At 56.4% G+C, this 21447-nt stretch overlaps 2 protein-coding genes across 3 annotated transcripts; one reads left to right on the plus strand and one right to left on the minus strand.

Moving 5' to 3' along the window:
• Positions 1-249: 249 nt before the first annotated feature.
• Positions 250-12987, minus strand: MSRB1 (methionine sulfoxide reductase B1). 2 transcript variants are annotated; one of them, NM_001346746.2, is made up of 4 exons: positions 12896-12987; positions 12538-12680; positions 12307-12421; positions 250-502 (listed from the first exon to the last, which is right to left on the minus strand). In NM_001346746.2, the coding sequence occupies exons 1-3, from the start codon at positions 12948-12950 to the stop codon at positions 12341-12343; spliced, it is 279 nt and encodes a 92-aa protein (NP_001333675.2). In that variant the 5' UTR covers positions 12951-12987; the 3' UTR covers positions 250-502; positions 12307-12340. The 2 variants fall into 2 exon arrangements, with proteins under 2 accessions (NP_001333675.2, NP_001129030.1); NM_001135558.3 differs by lacking the exon at positions 250-502 and adding an exon at positions 10635-11737.
• A 551-nt stretch (positions 12988-13538) lies between these two features.
• Positions 13539-21313, plus strand: TEX2L (testis expressed 2). The gene is made up of 12 exons (XM_414842.8): positions 13539-13884; positions 16715-17571; positions 17646-17846; positions 17917-18220; positions 18489-18706; positions 18895-19041; positions 19154-19253; positions 19407-19539; positions 19646-19783; positions 19910-20122; positions 20462-20582; positions 20684-21313. The coding sequence occupies exons 1-12, from the start codon at positions 13554-13556 to the stop codon at positions 20807-20809; spliced, it is 2889 nt and encodes a 962-aa protein (XP_414842.4). The 5' UTR covers positions 13539-13553; the 3' UTR covers positions 20810-21313.
• The last annotated feature ends 134 nt before the right edge of the window (positions 21314-21447 follow it).

Raw genomic sequence — 21447 nt, forward strand, 5'->3', positions numbered from 1 at the left:
GGGCAGTGGTGGGGCAGGATATGGGTCCCAGCAGGGCAGCTCTATCCCCACGTCCCCACTGCCTCTGTGGCCGCCCGCAGCAGCGTGGAGCCGCCTGGCATTGGGCCATTGCATTTACAGTGGGAGCCTACCCCCTGGTTCTGCTTTTGATTTAACAAACCCCAATAAGGGGATAGAGCGGCCAAAACCCACTGGTTTTTTTTTTTTATTATTATTATTTTTTAAAAAGCTTCAATTTTAAAAAATAATATCTGTGAAATGTGCAGTTTTTATTAGAAGTAGGCAGAGCTGCGGGGTGTCAGACACTGCCTGTCCCTGCCCAAACCCCCATCCCTGGGACTCCGGTTATTAACTGTGCCATCCTCCGTGCTGCTTCCCATCCTTGGCTCTGCTTTCCTTCTCATTCTTTCATGCAAAAGCAAACTTGAGGCTGAGTGCAATTACTCCCTTATTGGTGCCCTCCTGGGTGAAATCTCAGCAGTGACAACAGCTTCACATCATCCTGGAAGCAAAAAAAAAAACCCACGGGGAGTGGGAAGGCACAACAACAAAGGCACGCTTTCTATTGGTTTGCTGATAGCCAGCATCTCGTCACAGGACTTTCCTATAGGATTTTCTTTATTTTTCTATAGGATTTTTTTAATCCTGTTGAGATATATGGGGTGAAACCCATCCGGATGGAGTTGGCAGCTCACCAGAGGACTGTCAGGTTGCCCCCAGCCCAACAAAAACCATTTCCAGCTGAGAAAGTCACCCCTTGGAGAAGCCACCAAATATCACTGTGTTTGCAGGGGAAGAATTGCTGCAGCCGAAGCTGATGGAGTGGGAACGCAGCCGGCCGCAGTCTGGGGACCCCACCCTCGTTAGCTGCCTCTCATTAACGGCCCTTTGCCCCCATGGTTGTTTCTGCCTGTCTGCTACGTCAGCTGGTGTGGCGCATGGTTGACCGACCGGCCAGAGGAATCTCAACAACTGCTTACCTGCTCCTTATGAGCGTAATAACTCAGTGGAACCATCATTAGGTGTTCATCGCTGATCTCATTTAGAGTTAATTACATGCCAGATAGATGTATCTCTAATGTGCTTGGAAGCATCCCAATGAAGGCTCTGAGCAGCCATCGATGAACGCGAACAGCAGCGCTCATTCTGCGCGGTGTTTTGTTTGCAGGTCTGAATCGATGGCATCCTCCAACTCAGCAAATGTGAGCTGCTCTGGGCAGCCCCACACCCATTGCAGGGTGAGAAGGCCGGAGCACAGCTGGGCATCTCCGTGCCATAGCACACCAGCAGAGCTTGTTGTCTTGGTGTGAGGAGCTGGGGTGACCCCGTCACCACTTGCAAAACCCCCCCTGTGGGCACACAGAGCTGTTCTCCATCCAGCACCATGTGCTCACTCCAAGTTGCAGCCGGAGAGCTTTCCGAGCTGCCGTGCCCAACCTCTGTGGGAAGTGCTTTGTTTCAAGCAAATCAGTTTACAAATTTCCTCTTTTTTTTTTTGTTCTTTTGCAAAAAGATTTCATTTGTGGGCAGGGGGTCGCTTTGCTTGTTTGATTTTAAGCAAAACGTCGCAAGGTGCAGATGGCCACGTTTACAAGTCTATGAAACTGCAGCACGCCCACCACTAATTCCTGGCTCAAGTGGGGGGCTGCTTTCATTTGGCTCCAACTCAGCCACGTTTCCAGTGGCCAAGCAGAGGTGAAGGTGTGGGATCAACAACTGCAGTGTGTGGAGCGGAGCTGAGCCATAGAGAAACACAGAGAGAAGTTTTGGAGAAAGCATCTCAAATGCAAATGAGGAGTAATAGCAGCATTTGGAGGATTCCATTTGGGAAAACCTAATCTTCAGGAGTTTGTCAGTAGCAAGAGAAGAACCCAGCTGCCACTTCGGGTCAGAAACACGACTTTCAGCCCCCACAGAGCCCACTGCCCAACAAGCCACACCAATGGTTCAAGCCATGCATGCAGGCAACATGTTCTCTTTGTCCCTTTTCATTGCTCCAGGCTTAACTCTGTAAACCCCCTACGACAGCAAAATATTTCCCCATTAAGAACAACTAATGAATGTGTAACTAATCAGGTAATGAACACAATGAGCTCATGCTCCTGTTCCCCCAAGCAGCCACGTGCATCGTGTGCACTCCGGAACTGCAGCGTGGAAATCAATGCAGGAGCACTCACGGGTTGTGAGCCGGGTGGGAAACATCCACACTGTGGAGAGGTTTGGGGGGATAAGAAGCAAAGAGCAAAGCTCTCCGATCCCCATATGCTCCCCAAAGCCCTCCCACCCTATGGGTCCCCCAAAGCTCTTCCATCCCCACCGGTCCCCATGGATCCCCATGCCATGCTCAGTGGTGAGGGTTGTTGTCCCATCTCTCACCATCTGCGGAGCACGTGCCGCAGCACTCAGCAGGGGGCTGGAAAGCTCCGAATAGAAGCGGGCGTGGGGTCCGCCTGCCGGCTGCAATACCTTCACACCAATAAAGTGCAGGTGCTGGGGGGATTGCATGCGCTTATCTGCACGCTTCAATAGCACTGAGATCGTGCTTCCTGGTGCCTGGCCCCCTCCCGGCTCACACGTGGTGGGAAAAAAGCTTGGAAAAGGCTGAGCTTGGACACAAAAGCCTCTTGGTGAGGATCCCCTTTCCTGGTGACAGTGGGCATCTGGTTCCTATAGCACAGGGACCCCATGTGCTGCCTGACCCCACGGTGCAGGTTAGTGCAGCCCCACTGGAGGGAGAGGGGCTGTGTCTGGAGTTGGGCCGATGACAGCAGCTTTCAGGCAGCTCAGCCGGCCCCTGGTGTGTCTGGGAGGGATGGAGCCAGGACAGGAGCTACGGTAACCTGAGGCTGCTCAGAGTGAGAGGCTCTGGGGGGGAGCATGAGACTGCTGGAACCACATCATTCCATGTAGGCAAATGGTACCCACCGGCAGCCCATGGTGGGCCCAAAAGCTTTGGCTGGATAACAAGAGGGCTCATGTTGGAGGGAGGTGGAGAGCATCCCAGGTGTCCACAGTGCAGGGTAGCCAATGGTCGAAAACAGCATGAGTGTATAAAATCTGAGATGCTGGCAATGGGTTTAGCATCACGCCAAGGGGATGTCCGTCCCACACCCTGCTCCCTGAGGCAGGGGCTGGGTCCCTGTATCAGTACCAGGAGGGGACAGGTGCTGCCCAGTAGTGGAAGCAGCACTTCCTTGTGCTGCATCACAGCTGGCCAAGGGATGCTGAGCTGGGTGAGGTCTCTGCTCCACTCCAGTACCAACCCTATGATCCCAGGCTGAGCAAGCAATGCCATCATCCCACTCAGCACTGCAACTGGTTCCAAGGCATCCCAGAGCTGTGACATCCAACCTAATGTGCCATTGGGATGGTCTCCGGCCAGACAAGGAGAAGGAGAAGGGGCCGCCTCCAAAGCTGCTCTGCAGAATCTCCCCCTCCATGCCCTACACAGGAGATGGATGAGATTTAGAGGCTAGAGGTGGGCAGACCCTCAATGATCCCCAAATCCTGGGGCACCACCCGCAGCACCCGCAGGAGCAGCATTGACCCTTCCAGGCTCAGCAGGACCTGCGGGCACCTCGGTGTGGGCCCCTCTCTCCCTCCCCACAGCCCACGGGAGCCCATGTGGATGCCCCCCAGTCCTTTTTAACCTCAGATCTTTGGTATTATTAACAACATCCATGTGAGGCTCGCTTACCCGATGGGATAACATCTGGGGGATATTCATCACGACCACCGTGGGCTGCAGCCGCCCGCGCTCCCCGGGGAGCGGGATGGGTCACATCTGAGCCCCGAGCCGCTTGATGTGGAGTCATTAGCATGCACAGACTTCCAGCCCAATTACTTGACAGATGAAATCAAGATCCGTTGGCCTTATTGCTTGCATCTGGAGGGCCACATCCGTGAGCACGCCTCCTTCCTCCGGCCTGGCCCCGTGCAAACGCTCACTTCATCTGGATGTCGTTTAACGCCGCTCCGCATATGGGAACGCAACGAACGCGCCGCCGTGCAATTAGCCCTACACAACAGCAATTATCCACAGCACCTTCAGCGAGGGAAAAACACCCCATGGCATGACCCGTTCTGCTCTGCCCATTGGGAGCAGCCCGCGGCTTTCCTTCCCACTGCAGTTGGGGATCTGATCGTGCCCACCCGCAGCTTGAGCTGCTGCCATTCAGCTGATGGATTTTGCACAGAGGAACAATTACGCCTCGTTTCTACCCATTAATGCAATCAGCAGCATTGAGTGTGCTGTAAGAGAAAAAATCTTAATGTTGTATTTGAACTGTCCGAAGCGCTGAAGGCAGCACATGGATGCAGCCCAAGCAGAAAGCCCCAAACCCAGCAATTATGGCTCAGAAATGGTGGTGTGGGGCTGGGGCTGCTGGCACCCCTTGCACCATCCTTCAGCTGTGCCCGAGGACCTCTCCCAGTGCTGTTTATTGAGCAAGAAAGGTTCCTTCTTGTTACATGTGTCCTCTGCACTTTGCTGCATCCAAGGGCTGGTGCTTTGGGGGCAAGACCGAGTGTGGGTGTGGGATGGAAGCCTGCAAGATAGGGACCTGAAGGATGAGAAACTGTAGGATGGGATCCTGTGGGATGAGATCCTGTAGGATGGGATGCCACAGGAGTCAATGTCCTCAGCACAGAGCCTGCCCAGCCATGCAGCCAGCTCTGTCCTGCATAGGGGACAAGTAGTGGTGAAGGAATTCAGGCTCCTTTTTTCCCCCTGCAACCCATCTGTGCTTAATTTCTTTGGGGGTTTCACTCCAAATTCTTCAGATTCTATGGCAAATGCTTTGCAGTGCTCAGTTCAGCTTGCCTCAATGGCTGCCCAGCTTGGGGGTGCCTGCACCGACCTTCCAAATCCACCAACAACCAACTTCCAACAAATATGCAACAAATATCCAACCAATATCCAACTGTTTTACCAGCACAGAGGCTGCAAGAGCCTGTATGGGGCTGTGGCAGCAGGGGACAATGGATTTGGTGTCCAAGGACCATACTGTGCATGTCTGCTCCCATCCATTCTCCATTACTGCATGCGGTGCTCCATGCAGGGAGCAGAGCTCCCAAACCCTTCTGCAAAGGGTTTTGCACAGCCAAAGGCACAGATAAGGCACAGCCGTGTCCCGTCCCTCAGACCAGAGCTATGAACTGAGAGGCAGGCAGAGGCAGAGTTCAGCCTTGCAAGAGCTCTGATGGAGGTGCATCTCCATTCTGTTCGCTCCCCTCATTTGTAGCAACAAATCACTTGTTTTGCCCTAATTTTGCAATTACCACACGGTAGCTCTGGGCTACAAGCAAACGCCTGTGCCTGGGGAGCCATGCTGCAGCAGTATCCTGCACCAGGTCACCGCTAATTAGCCACTAATTTTACAGATTGCTTTATGGCTTTGCAGTCGCTGAGCCTTCCCCATGGGCTGCATGTCCCTGGGGATGCATGCCTGCAGCACGGTGGAGGCTGAACTCAGGGCTGCAGCTCCCATGGCACTGCCCTGGTCGGGGGAGAGTGGTCAGGAGTCTCTAAAGGCTCACTGACACATGGAGGAGGAACTCAGATCCTGCTTGATACCCCATAACAGCAGTCAGCTCCAACTGGGAGCAGCCCACATCCGTGTTCAGTATGGGCCCCGTTTCGAAGATTTAAGTGGTGTCTCAGCTTGATGTGGGCTGTCTGCGGGAGTGAGTTGCCTCCCCAGAGCATACATCCGAAGCTCTGTTTTGATAAGCATCAAGAAACCGTGCTGGCCTCAGATGGAGAAATTAAATGAATACCTTGCATATTTTGGTGGCTCACACACGTGAGCAGCTGTAATTGAAGACACGGCCCGTCTCATCCTGCAGCGTGTATTGGCAAATTGCAGCTTCTTATTATTTCCCTCTGTTTCACCTACACCCAGGCAGAGGCGTTCACTTAAACCCACCTGAAAGCATCACTTCGGATGGGTCGGGTGCACAGGGTTGGAGTTGGGCTTGGGGGTCTCAGAAGGCTTTTCCAGCCTTGATGATCCTACGGTTCTGTGATTTTCTGGGGCAAACAGATGGGAAGTGCCACAGCCGGGGTCATCTCCTTCAGGCAGATGAGTCTGTGGCAAAGAATCAGTTTTGCCCAGATTTTGCATGGAGTGCCTACATGGATGGAGAGATGGAAAAGGGCATTGCTGAGCACACCCTATTCGGTCCCCCACCAGAGCCCAAGTGCTTGGCCCGCCAGAGTCAACAGCTTAAATTAATTGGAGATTAATGGGTTTGATCCCTCACTTTGATTTTATGCCTGCGAGATGCTTAAAGCACAGAGAAGTTAATTTCCAGCAGAGCTGTCGTGCTGCTGGCAGGCACAAGCAGGGCCATAAAATACCATCCCAGCCTCAAGACATCAGAGGGGAACAAAGACAGACCACGATGCAGACAAGATGCACGTATTTAAAATCATCTCCTAAGGATGCCACGCGGTCCCAAAGCTGTGTGTCCGCAGCTCTCTCCTGGGCTGATTGTTTCCTCTTCCAGCAGATTGCACCACTGATTCCTCCCGATGGCTTTCCAGCCTTTCTTTTGCACCTAACACTGCTGCAGCTTTGCAGTCTCGGTGCTTGGTGGGGTTCCTCCCCCCATGGGGGTGCCCACTCGGAGGTGGCCTCTGCACCCGCAGCCCCGGAGCTGCTGTGGGTTTGGCAAAAATTCTTGGCAGTCCTCCCACAGCTTCCCTTCTCCTGAAATTAAAGGATAGAGCCAAAGCAAGCCCTCCATCTAAATTAAAACGAGCTCTATTTACAGTTCATCCTAATTGAATTATATGAACTCCGAGCTGGATGATAAGCAGAGCCGTCCCTTGCAGTTCCTGGGCTTAATATGTTTTGCATTCAGACGAATGAACGGCAGTGTGTCATCGGGTTCAAAGCAGAGGAATTTGGTCCTGGGCTATTTTCCTCCTGCTTTGACAAGGTTAACCGTGAAACCTGTGGGTGACACAGGAACAGGCAGCCATGCCCCAGTGCCATCCCTGTGCCCCGGTACCATCCCCAGTGTCCCTACCAAGGAGAGGGGGCACACAGCCCCTAAAGGAGGGACTCCGCTGTCCCCATCCCACAGTGAGACCCCAGGAGATGGGGTAGTAAAAAGGACAGGGGTCGAGCAAAACAAAGCGATAGGACAGAGGTATCGGGGGGAAGGGAGACGTGCCATAGGCCCTTATGCCATCAAGATGAACACAGTTTGGAAAACTCATGCAGGAGGCTTCAATCAGACCACGGGGCTTTGCCAAGAGTCACACTTCCTATATCGCACTGCGTAAGAGCTAGACATGTAAGACATGAAGAAAGCACTGTCAGGGTTGGCCAGTGCCAGCCAGCAAATATATAGCAATGGGAACATGAAATATTAATCACTGGTGCATAAAACAATAGGAAAAACCTGCCTGTTTGGGCAGCCATCAATCCTCACTCAGCAGGGAACATGAAGAGACACTAATACCATACAGGTTCTGCTTAAATATTTGCCTTCCTTAATGCTCACGCAAGAAGCATTTGCTTTGAAGTTGAAAATAGACTGTAAATGTCTTTTGCGAGAGATGAAACATGATAAGACATGAAACTAGGAGGCTAAACTGTTAATCATGGTCGTTTTACAAGCAACAAATCATTACCGCAGACAGTGCAGTGCAGCACCTAAAAGCACCACGCGGCCCCTGGGACACCAGCACTGCTGTCCTGCTGTGTCTGTGGTGTCCCCATGGTCCCCAGGGCCGTCGATGTCCAACGTACCCTGCAGAGCTGTGTGAGCATGAATGGCTCTCTTCACATTTTTAAGCAAAAGTTACATTTCTCAGTGGACCAATGTCATTTTGGGGGTGTGGGATCCGCTGCTGAAAGCGGCAGTGGGGCTATGTTGGACCCTGCACCAAAGGGGGTTGCAGTGAGGTCCCCCTGCAGCACTGCAACAGCGCTGGTGCATCCCCAGCACCTTTCATAGAATGGCTTTGGTTGGGAGGAACCTTAAAGATCATTGAACCATGGAATGGTTGGGCTTGGAGGAATCTTAAAGATCATAGCATCTTGGAATGGTTGGGTTGGAAGGGATCTTAGAGATCATCTAGTTCCAAAAGTCCTGCTTTTGGGCAGCTCCATGCTGGGCCATGGGGTGCCCACTGTGCTCTTGCTTCCCCACACCAGGGTGCTTCGTCCCAGGCTCTGGGAGACCCAAACAGGGAAAGCCACCTGAAGAAACAAGGATGCACTTGAGATGCAGATGGAGCCCTCAGCTCTTTGCGTGCTCCGCAGTGAAATAGCACAGGAGGAGGCACAGGATGGGGCAGGATGAGTGCAGCTCCATCGCCCTCAGGCCCAGCAGCATCCCAGGGACAGGCATTTCACACATCAGAAGCGCAGATTATGATTAGAAGCGATGTGCACTTGGGAGCAAGAGATAAGACCCCAAAGCAAGCATGTAAGTGTGACTGATTAACAAATAAACCCTCGCTAATTACCTTAAAAAGTCAGATCTCAGCATCCAGGGAAGAAAAAAATTCAATTTTCCTTGGGCTAAACACTTTTCTAGCAAGCTCAGACCTGCTCTGACTATGCCAGTCATTATCTCCCTAATTAACACGCACCGCAAACTGCGAATGAATTTCTCCACGTTATGGCTTGGGAAGATTCCCTGGGATGGAGGAAACTTTGTGGAATAGGGCAGTGATAGTGAGTGGTGGCTGTAGGGTGGAGGCAGCCCAGCATCGAGATAGACAGAGTTATTATCAGTGAATGGAGTGAAATAAGCCCTTAATTTTCTCTGGCCGTTGGTGGATGTGCTCTACGAACAGGTGTGCTCCTCTCTGAGCCCTCCACCCAAACTGAAACCAAATGGAGGATGCACAGTAAAAGAAACCCTTGGCAGGCGGAGGGCTCGAAGGAATAATGGTCATTAGAGCTTCCTAATGCCTGCAGGTCAGTTTCTTTTTCCTTGCGTAACGTAATTTCTATAGGGCTTGTCGGCTTTATTAGGAGTATTAATCCGAGGCTCTGGCCATTCTCCTTTCCACCGCTGGAGCCTGGCCAAGGAGGGTCAAAGAGGCAGCTCCGCCCCGTGCCATGCAAATAAAAAAAAATTAAACAATTAAAAACGGAGGTCAGCCGGAGGCTACGGGGGAGGAAATTAATGATCTCTTAAACAACCGGGGAAGTTTACATAGGCCTGCTAACGTAATTCGATTTCTGCCTTCAGAGCCCTCGATGGCATTAAACCCACGTCGCCAATCCGGGGCCGCTTTTGCCCAACTAAGCAAAAGCTTCTCATTAAGGCAGAATTGTCGTTAGTGTAATAGTAAAATGAGGATTGATGGCGGGCGAAGGACCGCTGAGTGCAGCCCATCACTGTGGGACAGAGGAGGATGAGGGGGAGGGCGCCAGAGCGGCTGGTTGGGCACAGGGGCCGCATCCTTCACCACGGCACCACCTGCTCCAGCTCTGCCCGAACCTCCGCGGGCATCAGCGGCCCTGGAGGAACTTCGGGAGAGCCGCTCAGCCCCGCCACAGCATCCCGAGCTTTGTCGGCTCGGGGTGGTTTTCCCACTAGGAAAATCAAGGGGAAAATCCACTCCGCGAGGCCGCTGTCCCTTTGCTGAGGACAGCTGATGAGGACCCGCGGGAGGCTGCAGCCCTGCACGGGGCTGGGAACGGCGCTGGCACCCTCCTGTGTCTGCGGCCGCGCACTGCAAGCGGCGCCGGGGCCTCTGCGGGGCGTCCCCGCTGTCCGCTCCCAGTGGCACTGCCGCGCTCCGATACCCCAAATCCAACTGCTGGGGCGGGGGGAGCAGGCTGGGGACGGAGCTGGGGACGGGGATAGGGCTGGGGATGAGGCTGAGGCTGAGGATGGGTCTGGGGATGAGTCTGGGGCTAAGGATGAGGATGGGGCTGAGGATGAGGATAACCTCCCCTCCAGCTTCTGGATCACGGTTGAGGTCACCAGGCCAGAGGTGAAGCAGCAGATCAGGGGATCAGGGGATCAATCAGCCGGAAGCTGATTAGCAGTCAGTGTAATAGAGCCATCAGAGGCTGAATCCACACCAGGACAGCTGGGGACAAAAGCAGCACAGTGGGGATGCAAAGCCTGGCAGAACCAACCCCAGCCAGGAGCTGGGGAGCTCACCAAGAACACACTGTGAAACAACCTAAACCCAGCTGCAGTTGAGCTAAAATACGAGTTTAAGGAACAAGAAAACTTTCCCAATTAAATAATGACCCCAGCAAAGCCCAAAGGCCTCTAAAGCATCAGCATCTCCCTTTTGAGACAGCAAAAGCCAGGGTAAAGATAATAAAGCCCTCACCAACTCCAGACCATTCAGGTTGCAGAGCCCCAGTGCTGGGTGCTGTGCTGTTCCACGTCTGCCCTTTACATGTCAGGTATGGAGATTCAGAGACAAAGAAGAAATCTGCTGCCAGGTCACTGGCCAGGACTTTGGGAATGCAGAACGGATGCATGTAGCAATGCCTTGCACAGGTCCTGCTCCTGCCTCCTGCAGAGCTTCAGCGTGCTTCAGTCACCAAGAAAACCCACAGAGAAGTGCCCAGGGTGGACCCCAGCACCACGGTGCCAGCAGAAATGCTTTTTAGAGGAAAGAAAAAAAGCTATTTCTCTGATACAGTGAATCAGTGGTTTATTTTCAGTATTCACAGGTACCAGGCCAGCAGTGACCAGCTGACACAGTGCTCTTCTCGGTGCCAGAGGGGCTTAAGGAGGTGAAATGAATGCAGAGAAAAGCCTCTGAAGTGCCCTGAGTGCAGCCAAACCATAACATGCACTGACCAGAGATGCAACGCCAGACCCAAAGGTCAGACAAAGGGTTGCTGTGCTCAAAAATCCTTCTGTGCTGATGTCAAAGAGGAGGATTTGATTTCTGGGCAGTGAACAAAGCAGGATGGTGAGGGAAGGCCACGAATCAGGCCCTGAATTAAAGAGAAATCAGTGCCAGAGCCCTTTTGGGTGCAGAGAGAATGCAAACGTGATTCATAAAGCCTGAGTAGTGTGAGGTTGTCAGCAGGCTGGTTCTGGCCTCCCTGCAGCAGGGGGAACCGTTAATGTCACCAGGGTTACAGCACAGTGACACACATGGTGGGAGGCCGGAACCAAGCCCAAAGGTCACAGTGAATCCAGAACCGCCTCTGCTATGTGCAAGATGGGCAAAGGGCTAAATGCCTGGCTGCCATCCAGCAGGATCACAAAACATCACCACCCTCGCATCCCAGGAGGATTTACAGAGGACAATTCATACCATGATCCCAGCCCAGAATAGCACCAGAGATTAACCCGGATTCTGATCCCAGCTAATCCAGCAGGAGATGGCAGCGGAGCAGCTCCGGGTGGCAGCGGTGATGGGTCACAGTCCGCCCTTCTTGGCTGTGATGGTGACAGCCCTGGCACGCTCTGCTTGCCATGGGCAGAGGAAGGGATGTCTGGGAGGAGGGATGGTTGGGGAGGGGGAAAGGGCAGGTGAAACAATGAGCTGCAGCCTTCAGCACTACTTGTGCCAAACAAGCCCTGCCAGCACGTGCAGCTCAGCAGCCCCTCTCCCCACCCCCAGCTCCCTCCCAGCACCCAGGACTGAGGTGACTCGGAGCAGGGAAGCAGACTGGGAAACCAGGGGCTCCGTCACAGTCCCTGCTCCCATACACCCTGACTGTGAGAATGGCCCCTCACACTGGTTATGTAGAGCAGCTCGCTTAATTCTCCTGCGGGCTTTTGCCTAAAAGAAGAGGAAGAAAGAAATCAGTGCCTGCGTTCCTTGCTCCAGAGCCCCCAGCCCATTTTATGCAGTTACTTTGCCATGCACAGCATCGCGGTCCGATACGCAGAACAGCACAGCACAGCTCAGCTGGGTGCTTCCCTGAACACAGAGGCAGCCTCCAAAATTGCTTGTTATATTGTTTCTGACACCAGGGAAGCGAGAAGCACAATAACCATACAGGAAGGAAGCACTGTCCTCCCTGCACTTCCTCCCTATGCACAAAGCAGAAGCAATACCCACACCTGCACGTGACTGCTGCTGGGAAGGAGCCAGCAAAGCCCCATCCTCCAGCAGCCTCCTGTCCTGCTTTGCAGCACCAAGGTTCCTCTGAAACACATGGACCCGCAGCCAGCTCCATCACCCTGCATTTAACTGAGCAAGGTCCCCATGGAGCCTGGCCAAGTTGAGACGTTTGGGATTTGTTTAGGACTGGGAGCAGCGCATCCCCTCACAGCACGGCCGGGCTTCAGAGGCTCCCCCCAGAATAACGGCAGGGACGGAGGCAGCCACCAAACCCCATCCCTCACCTTTAGGGATGAATTTGAGCGAGCTGCTGAATATTCAGAACCGGGACTGCCCCCGCTTGGGGCCATCATTGAGGAACTCGTGGCCCAGCCCATTGCCACACTTGCCACAGGACACCTGGCAATATAAAGACAGGGTTCAGAAAACAAGTGGAAAAAAAAAAAAAAAAAAAGATAGATGATGTTAAGGAAAGAGGATTTGGGGTTTTGGGGGGGCTGTTTCACAGTCATCACCTTTAAGGCCCCCGGACGCTCCTTGCGCTTGGCCACGCTGTCCTCGTGGATGGTCTCGGTGAAGGCCGGCCAGGGGGATGAGTGCTCGTATTTGGCGCGGCTGGAGAACAGCTCATAGCCGCACCGGGCGCATACATACACACCTGGGGAGGATGGCACGAGGAGGTCAGCAGCGGGGATCCCCCCTCGTCCCCAGCCGCCCCGCGGCCACGTCAGCCACCACGGGACTCCCACGTGCGTTGGACTTTAGCCACCGTGGACAACCGCCTGTCTCAGAGAGCCGGCAGCGAGCGGGGCTCAGGGCGCCGGAATCCGCCGTCCCTACACGCGTTCCCCGCCACCACCCGGCCCCGCTCACCCGGCTCGAAGTGGTCCTTGAACACTTCGCCTCCGAAAAAGGAGCAGAACGACATGGCTGCGTCCGCCGCCGACCGGCCCCGCCCCGGTACCGCCCCCGGTACCCGCACCGCCTCCGGTACCGGCACGGCCCCGCGGCCGCGAGGTGGCGCCGCGACGCAGCCGCCGCGGAGCCCCGGGGGGGGGGGGTCCCGCAACGCCGAGGTTCCCCCCCGCCGCGTCCCGTACAGCCCGCGGTGGCAGCGTCCCTTCCGCCGGTATTGGGGTTTCTGGGAGCTGTGAGCCCCGTCAGGGGCACCCACGCATGTCCGTGTGCCGCGTGGGGTCGACACGCAGCTCCTGAGCCCTTAACGGAGGGGCTACTGCCGAGCAGCCACAGCCGGGAACGGGCGGCTCCTGCAGGATCAGGCAGGGATGGGGAGGAGGATTAGCTCCTGCAAGGTCAGGGAGGGATGCGGAGGGGGATCGGCTGCTGCCATTAATTAACCCGCGGCAGCACCGGAACCGGCTTCCGGGCGGACTCGGAGCTGGTGGTCCCCGTTCTCCCCTCCCGCTCCTTTCCCCACAGCCCCGGGGGCGGCTGAGCCGAAGGAGCCGTGCAGGACCGGCCCCGGGGCGGAGCTCGGCGGGGCGGAGCGGGGCCCGGCGCGGTCCTGCGGATGCTCCGACACCGGTGGCTGGAAAGCGGAGAGCCGCAGCCCGGCACTGGCTATCCCAACCCCGTACTGAGACCAGGAGCGGGTCCGACCGCTCATCTCCAGCACCGGCTCCGGCCCGGACCTTCCCTGCCCGTCATCGGCGTTAGCCCTTGGATACCGGCACCGGCTCTTCTTCACCGGCACAGGATCCTGTCCTCCTCCAGGACCGGGACTGTCCCACACCTGCCCTTTCCCCCGGCATCGTTCTCCACGGCAGCACCGGAACCGCTCGTCCTTCCCCGGAACCGGGACCGACCCATCCCGGCGGCCCCGGGCGCTACCGTCCGGGCAGGTACGGGAGTGCAGAGCGGTGCTGGAGGCTGCGCAGCCCCTGGGGGGCTCAGCGAGATGTCTGGGGAGGGCGTGGGGCAGAGCGTGTTGGGGGGAGGGAAGGGGAGAGGCACCCGTGGAGATCCCTGTGTGCTGCCAGAGGGGTGCACGGCCAGCAGTGCGTGGTCGGGCTGCAGGCGCCACGGGACAGAAGCTGTGGGTCGCTATGGGGTGCGGGCTCAGCAGGGGTTGTGGTCCTTCCTGCCGCTTCAGCAAGGGCACAGCAGAGCTCCAGACGCTGTGGGGACCGTCCCTGCTGTGCAAGGGTCGCTGGAGGACGGTGTGGGGCTGAGCAGAGCTCAGGGCTCCTGGGGAAGGAGGTGGCAGCAGCCCGGTGTGCTGCAAGGGAGCAGCTCTGCTGTGAAGGTGAACTGCAGGCTCTGGGAGGCGACGAGCTGTGCGTCGCTTCCTTTTCCCTCTGAAATACCTGGCACTGCGAGCTGCTGGCTGTGTCTGAGTATTACTGGATGATTCAGTCCACGGGCTCTCACTGAGATCACACTTCCTTGCTGCAAGAGCAAAAAAGCCAGGGACTCTGGGACAAGTGCAGGTGACCGTCCCAGGGAGCCGCTGCTGCTGGAGCTCCGAGGCCTGGGATGAAGCGCTCTGATGGGCTTTGGTCCTTAATGACAACGGACACGGCCACATCTCTCAGTCAGGAGCAGAGCCGGGGGGGCCGTCATGAGCAGACCCCAGCACTCCTGCCCTCTGGATGCTGCCGTTTCAAATTAGGTCAGGCGTGCGTCTCAGGCTCAGGCACGCTCCGCTCGAGCCCCAGGGATTGATGGTTTGTGGCAGGCACGGGGCAGGGCTGGGGGAGCCGAGGACGTACGGTGTGGCTGCGTGGTTTGGAAGGTGCCTCCTTTGTAATTCACTGACAGCAAAGGAGAGGGAGGGGCAGGGAGGGCACCAAACACACCGAAGCACTGCATGTTCCTCTGGGCACAGGTTTCCAGCCAGCATAAGCCAGAAAGTCTCTGGTTCGGCAGCATCACTTGTCCAGCCCATCTTGTGCTAACTGGAGGCTTGTCAGGAGGGGGATCCGTGCCTGTGCTCAAAGCTCTCTGGTTTTGCTGAGAAGCAGTCTGCACTTGTCAGATTTATGTCCTTAGGCTGCAGTGTGACTTCCATCAAAGTCCTTAATCATGGGATAATGTGAGGAGCTCTCCAGTTACAGCACTAATAGCCACGGCAGTTTGGTTCCTGCAGCGGTATATTGTGGAGATAATTAGAGGAGGGATTTCCAACTTGTTTGGCTGCCTGATAAAAGCCTCAGAGATGAGGCAGAGCTCTGCCACCACCCCGTGAGCAGTGCCAGCCCTCCTCCAGCGAGTGGCCATCGGCAGCTCTCATTAACGGGAGAGGGCTGCTGGAAATTAATTTGTCAATTAACTCTCCTCGATTTTACAACAGAAGCAAACATTACTTTGGCAGTGGCCCGCCTGGGAGGGCGTGGGTGTCATTTGTTGGCGTGAGCCAATGCTGAGCAGTGAAGCACAGCAAAAGTGCTCAGTGCTGTGTGTGTCAGGGGAGCATTTTGGGGGGAGATGCTCAAAGGCACCAGGCAGGCATAGGTTGCAGCTCGTGTTTCTTTGCACCAGATTGGCTCACAGCCTTACATCTGAAGCAGCAACAGACAGAAATTAGAAGGATGGCTCTGACTGAGAGGCTTTCTGACCTTTGTAGCCGTGGTCCAGTGGCACATGCTCCAGTGGCACATGCTCCTATCGAAAGAGAATAGGACATCCCATGCAGCACCATTGCAGGCTGCTGATGGCTCAGCCTGGCAGCTGCAGGTTCCATCCCCACTGCTCCACACAGTCCTGGCCTCCCCCGCACCCCAGAGGTGGCTGCACTGCAGTGTGCATAGCCCCCGCTGTACTTGATGTCCCTGCCAGATGAAAACTCCCATATAAACCCAGGCTATTATTATCTCAGTCTTCCACTGTGCTAATGGTCTCTCAGGAAACAGTCATTTTCTTTTCCATTTTCTTTTTTAAGCTTTCTAAAACCCCAGGAATTCTGGAGAGGTGGTAACCATAGCAGAGCTGGGGTGCCCCTGACCCGGCACAGGGAGCAGCAGCAAGCAGCTCCCCCTGAGCATTGGGGATTTCTGGTAGGCATGGCTGAGGGCTGAGGAGGGCTGTGGGTGGCGCTGGGGGCAGCTGTGACACTGGGGACAGTGTGGCACTGAACCACCAAGCTGGTGCTGCAGGCTGGATGGCACAGGGCTCTGCCTGGTGCTGGGTTTGCTGTGTAAATGTGAGGAGAGCACTCTTGGCACTGGGCAGATCCTTCTGGAGTATGGCAGCAGAGCAGGGACGAATCTTGCACTGGATCCCGTGGGCTGCCAGCTCCAGAAGCTGCCGTGTGCTCTCCCTGAGCATCCCCCATGATTATTTGGGGTTAACAGTTGGCTCATGTAAATGAGGAGCAAAGTGAAAGCCACGAAGCATGAGATTATATAAATGGAGCTGGAGGCAGCTGCGACGCAGCCTGTAATTAATTCATGGTAGGAAAGTGCTTTGAAGATCTCAACGAAGCAGATCCCAGGCACGAGGCAGCCTCAGGCTCATCCCTGCTCCTGTTGTGGGGATGCTGCAATGGGAGGGGTAGCGGTGGAGGTCAAGCACCCCAATGAGCCCGCTGACAGTGGCAGCCCCGTGTCCCCAGAGGCATCCCGAACTAGGTTCAGAGGCATCCAGACCGTGGCAGCCTGGGGTCCTTGGGCAGGATGTGCTGTGCCTCGATGTGGCACCGAGCTGAGCTGCTCTCTCCTCTTCCCTCGGCAGCACCGCCGGCGATGCGAGCGATGGCAGACCAGGCTGCAGTGGCGGCGGAGGCCTCTCCAACCCTGGCACCATCCCCGGGCTCTCCTCGACACAGGGACATCAATGGAACAAAGTCCCATCCCGCCAGCACCAGGGAGAATGGCAGCGGCAGGGAGGGCAGCGGGACCCTATTCCCCATGGAGGGAGACACGAAGCCTCTCTCCATGCTCCTGGCTGACGTCCCACGGGGCCCCCAACAGCGGCTGGGCCCATCCAAGTCCCGCACGGCCCCATCCTCCCCCAGTGTGTCCCCATCGGAGAGCCGTGCCGCGCTGCTCCGGCTGCGGGAGGCCAGGCTGGAGGACGCCAGGAGGCGGCTGTCGGAGGCCGTGCAGGAGCCCCTCAGCCATCTGAGCCGCCTGATGGCCGAGGAAAGCGGCCCTGCAGGCCGGGCAAAGGGAGGGTGCAGCCCGGGGCGAGGGGAATCAGAGGGCAGAGGGGACGGGGGGCAGCGGGTGCGGGACTGGAGCCCCTGGGAACCCACCCTGAACTGCCGCTACGAGATCTGCTCCTACGGGGACGTCATCCAGGTGGTGGAGGTGGCACAGCACAAGGCTGAGCCCCCGGAGCAGCCACCGCCATCGGCCCTGCCCGGGGGTACAGTGCCAGGCCGGGCCTTGGCCTGCGTTGCGCTGCTCACCTACGGTTACCTGGTGCTGCCACTGCCACCCTATGCTGCAGGCCTCTGCCTGGGCCTCACCTGCGGCCTGCTGCTGGGCCTGCTCGCCGTCCTGCTCCTCCTGATGAAGCCGCCGCCGCTGCCGCGCCTGCGCCCCGAGCTGCTGCCAGACAGCCCGCAGGGAGCCCACAGCCTGCAGGTAGGAAAAGGGCAGCAGCGGGCATTGTGGGGTGGGTATGGGGAGCCCACGGCCGGCCGGCTCTGTCCCTGCAGGGCTGGCTGAACCAGCTGCACACCTACGACCCTGAGCTGTACCACCCGTCACTCACACACTCGGTGCTGGCCACGCTGGACGGGGCCACCCTCAAGCTGTCCTACCCCAAAAGCAACATCCCGCGCCAGGCCACCTTCGCGGAGGAGATCCTCGATGTCGCCTTCGTCAGCCATCGCTGCTACGATATGAGCGGTGCCAAGGTGCCCTGGGAGCAGGGATTGTCCCCTTGCAAGGATCCCCAGTGCCTCATGGCTCCTCTTGGTGTTGCAGGTCTCCCTCTGCCCCCCTGGCTTGGCCCGAAAGCGACTATGGAACAAGAAGTACCCCATCTGCATCCTCTTCCCGGAGCAGACGGACACAGAGCACAGGAGCAGCAATGAGCACGACACAGAGCTGCTGGGGGATGAAGAGACGAGGAAGCCACAGGCACCTGGCCAGGACGTCCCAGGGGACTGCAGGGAAAGGTGCCTGTACCTCTTTGGGAGGACAGGAAGGGAGAAGGAGGAGTGGTACCATCATCTCCTGCGAGCCTGCCGTGGGACCCCCAGCAGCAGCCATGGTGAAGCCAGGCCAGGTGAGATGTGGCCTCTGGGAGGGGTGCAGAGCTACGTGCCAGGAGGACAGGCTCTGGATAGGCACCAGTGAATGGGGAGGGAGATGGAGGAGCAGAAACGGGGCTCAGCTGCCCAGAGCCCTCCAGCCTGAAGGATTCCCTTTTTGCAGCATAAGGTGTGTGTGCATGGCAGCCACGCAGCACATCAATGCATGAGGGTTGTGGCATGTCATCCCGCACACATCACCTCTTGCTGCAGGCAGACCTGCACATGCTCCCATGTCCCCAGGCAAAGAACCGGCTGTACAGAGTGGTGCCAGCAGCATTAGCGGGAGCACCGAGGACATTCCCTCTGCCATCCGATCCAAGGAGCTGGCTGGAATCTTTCAGCAGAAGATTTTTCTGGATTACAGCACTTATATGGCCCAGTTTGTGCCGGCAGAGACAGGGAGCAGCCCAGAGCAGAGCCCCCCTCATAGCGTACTGGGCAGCCCTGCAGCCACCAAGGTGAGACCTCAGAGCTGGATGCAAGCACTGAACAGAGCTGATGAACCACATGCACTGCTGTCTCCCAGCCATAGTGTTTATCTCCTCCCTCCCCGAACCACGGTTGGAGCAGCTGAGCTGCAGTGCAGGGCCCCAGCCCATGGGGTCCCAACTGACTCCAGGCACTCATGGCTTCTCCCCGCTCGCAGCTCAGTGAGGACACAGCTGGGTGCAGCGAGGGCTGTGTGGCCTGGGTGAATGCACTGGTAGGACGCATCTTCTGGGACTTCCTCCGGGAGCGATACTGGGCTGAGCAGGTGTCCAGCAAGATCCAGAAAAAGCTGAGCAAGATCAAGGTGAGAAGCAGGAATGGTCACAGGAGATTGCAGTACCCATGGGAGCCCTGTCCTATCTCCTTGGTGAGTGCTAGGCTGTGGTGACCATCCCCATGTGTTTTCCCTCCTTTAGCTCCCGTATTTCATGAATGAGCTGAAACTGACAGAGCTGGACATGGGCACATCCATCCCTTCCATCCTCAGCGCCTCCAAGCCCACCATCAATGACCGAGGTAAGAACCCTGTGGAGCAGCAGGAACATCAGGGCTGGCTCCACAGTGGCTGTTATCAAGGTGCCAGCCTGGATCCCAAGCAGGGAGGCTTTAGCAGGCACATGAGCAGCCACTGTGGCACTGATGGGGGCTCACTCCCTCTCTCCTCGGCAGGTCTCTGGGTGGACATGGAGGTCACCTACAGTGGCTCATTACAGATGACCCTTGAGACAAAGATGAACCTTTGCAAGCTGGGGAAGGAGGGTGCTGCAGAGGACAGTGGCCAGGTGGAGCCATGCGGAGAAGGGTAAGGTGATCACACAGGGCTGGGTTTCACCCACATCCTTCCACCTGAGTGAAGTGAGAGGGTGCTGCTCCCATGGCATTGCACTGATGCAGCCATGGACTCACAGGACCAAGCCTCGGCTCATCCTGCTGGCGGACAGTGATGCAGAATCATCCAGCGCCGGCTCCTCCGATGAGGAGGACATTGTCACTGCAGAGCCTGCTGGAGCCCCAGGAGAGCGAGTCCTGCCACCCGGCACTGAAGGGTGAGGGGGAAATTCTGGGATTGAGATGTTGCGGGGTACAGGCGGGCACCCCACCACCTCATGGTGACCCCTGGGAAGGGATTCACGTCTCTGAGGGGTCTCATCCTGCGGGTCCCCTCGTCTCAGCCATGTCAGCAGCAACAGCACGGGCCGGAAGATCCTGCGCTTTGTGGATAAGATTGCCAAGTCCAAGTATTTCCAGAAGGCCACGGAAAATGAGTTCATCAAAAAGAAGATAGAGGAAGTTTCCAACACACCACTGCTGCTGATGGTGGAGGTGCAGGAGCTGGCAGGCACCTTGACTGTGAATGTGCCACCACCACCAACTGACCGTGTCTGGTACTGGCTCTCCTTCCTTCTGGGTGGGCTCCATGTTCATTCTCCTGCCATCTCCCCATCTCCCTGTGGCTTGGCCAACAAACCAGGGCTGGTGTGTGGGTTCATCTAGGGTCCCATTAAGCCAGGGCTGCTCTCCCAGTGGGACCCTCAGACCCTCCTGGTCTCCACCCAGGCCAAGATGCAATACTGGGATGTACAGCTCCTACCACAACCTGGCCACCTCCTCCTGGGACACAGGTCCCCAGAATCCAGCAGTGGGGCCTGTGGCAACCTGGTCATGTGGGCTGTGCCATGTGTATGGGACATGATGCTTTCTGCCTCCATCCTCTCCCCTCACAGGTACAGCTTCCGTGTCCCACCCCAGCTGGAGTTGAAGGTGTGCCCAAAGCTGGGTGAGAGGGAGGTAACATTCGTACATGTCACTGAGTGGATTGAGAAGAAGCTGCAGCATGAATTTCAGGTGCCTGACCTCAAGGGCTGGGTTCACTAAAGGGCTGAGCAAACCCTGCCAGTTGTGGTACTCAAAATCAATTTCTTGTTATTCTGGATTCCTCCTTACAGAAAATTTTGGTGATGCCAAACATGGATGATCTCATCATTCCAATCATGCGCTCTGGCTTGAATCCTCAGCCACTCACTGGGGAGCTGCCCACGGATATACCAGCCAGGGGAGAGAAGAGGCTCTGAAGTGCAGTCCCACGGGCAGGGTAGAGACACTGCAAAGGGCTCAGGGACCTCGCTGGGACACAGCACTAAGCTGGGGCCTGGCCACTGATGGCATCCAGTGCTATGCCATGGGACCTGAGCATCTCAGTTCATCTCATCCTCAGCATCCTGCACTTTGTAGATGAGCCTGCTCCTTAAATATTGCAAGAAAAATTTCAGAGACAAAGCAGACCCAGGGGAAGGGGTTTGCTGGACACCCAAGAACTTCACGCACCTCCCACCAGCATCTCAGGATTCCTCCTAACCAAGTGGACAGCTCCAGAGCAGCAGAGGACTGGGCTTTCCACTGTCTAATTCCCAAAGAGGGTGCAGGACACCCATATGGGTTCTGCACTCAATGAGTCACGGATCCAAGGCACTGCAACTCCAAGACGCACTACACCCTCCCACTGGCAGCTGGGCTGCAAGGAAAATGGGTGAGAAACTAATCCAAAATCTGAATAAATCCATCACTGACCAGTCTTACCTATCAGCCATGTTATTGTACATGAGATCCTGGGGCTGCTGAGGGAGCCAGATGGGCCCAGGGGTCTTGTGCAGAGAGAAGTCTGTGGCTCACGCTTCCAGCTCAACAAGAAGAGCACGTGTATGTGTGTGCA

The sequence above is a fragment of the Gallus gallus genome, chromosome 14 (genome assembly GCF_016699485.2).
Source record: "Gallus gallus isolate bGalGal1 chromosome 14, bGalGal1.mat.broiler.GRCg7b, whole genome shotgun sequence".
NCBI classification, from domain to species: domain Eukaryota; kingdom Metazoa; phylum Chordata; class Aves; order Galliformes; family Phasianidae; genus Gallus; species Gallus gallus.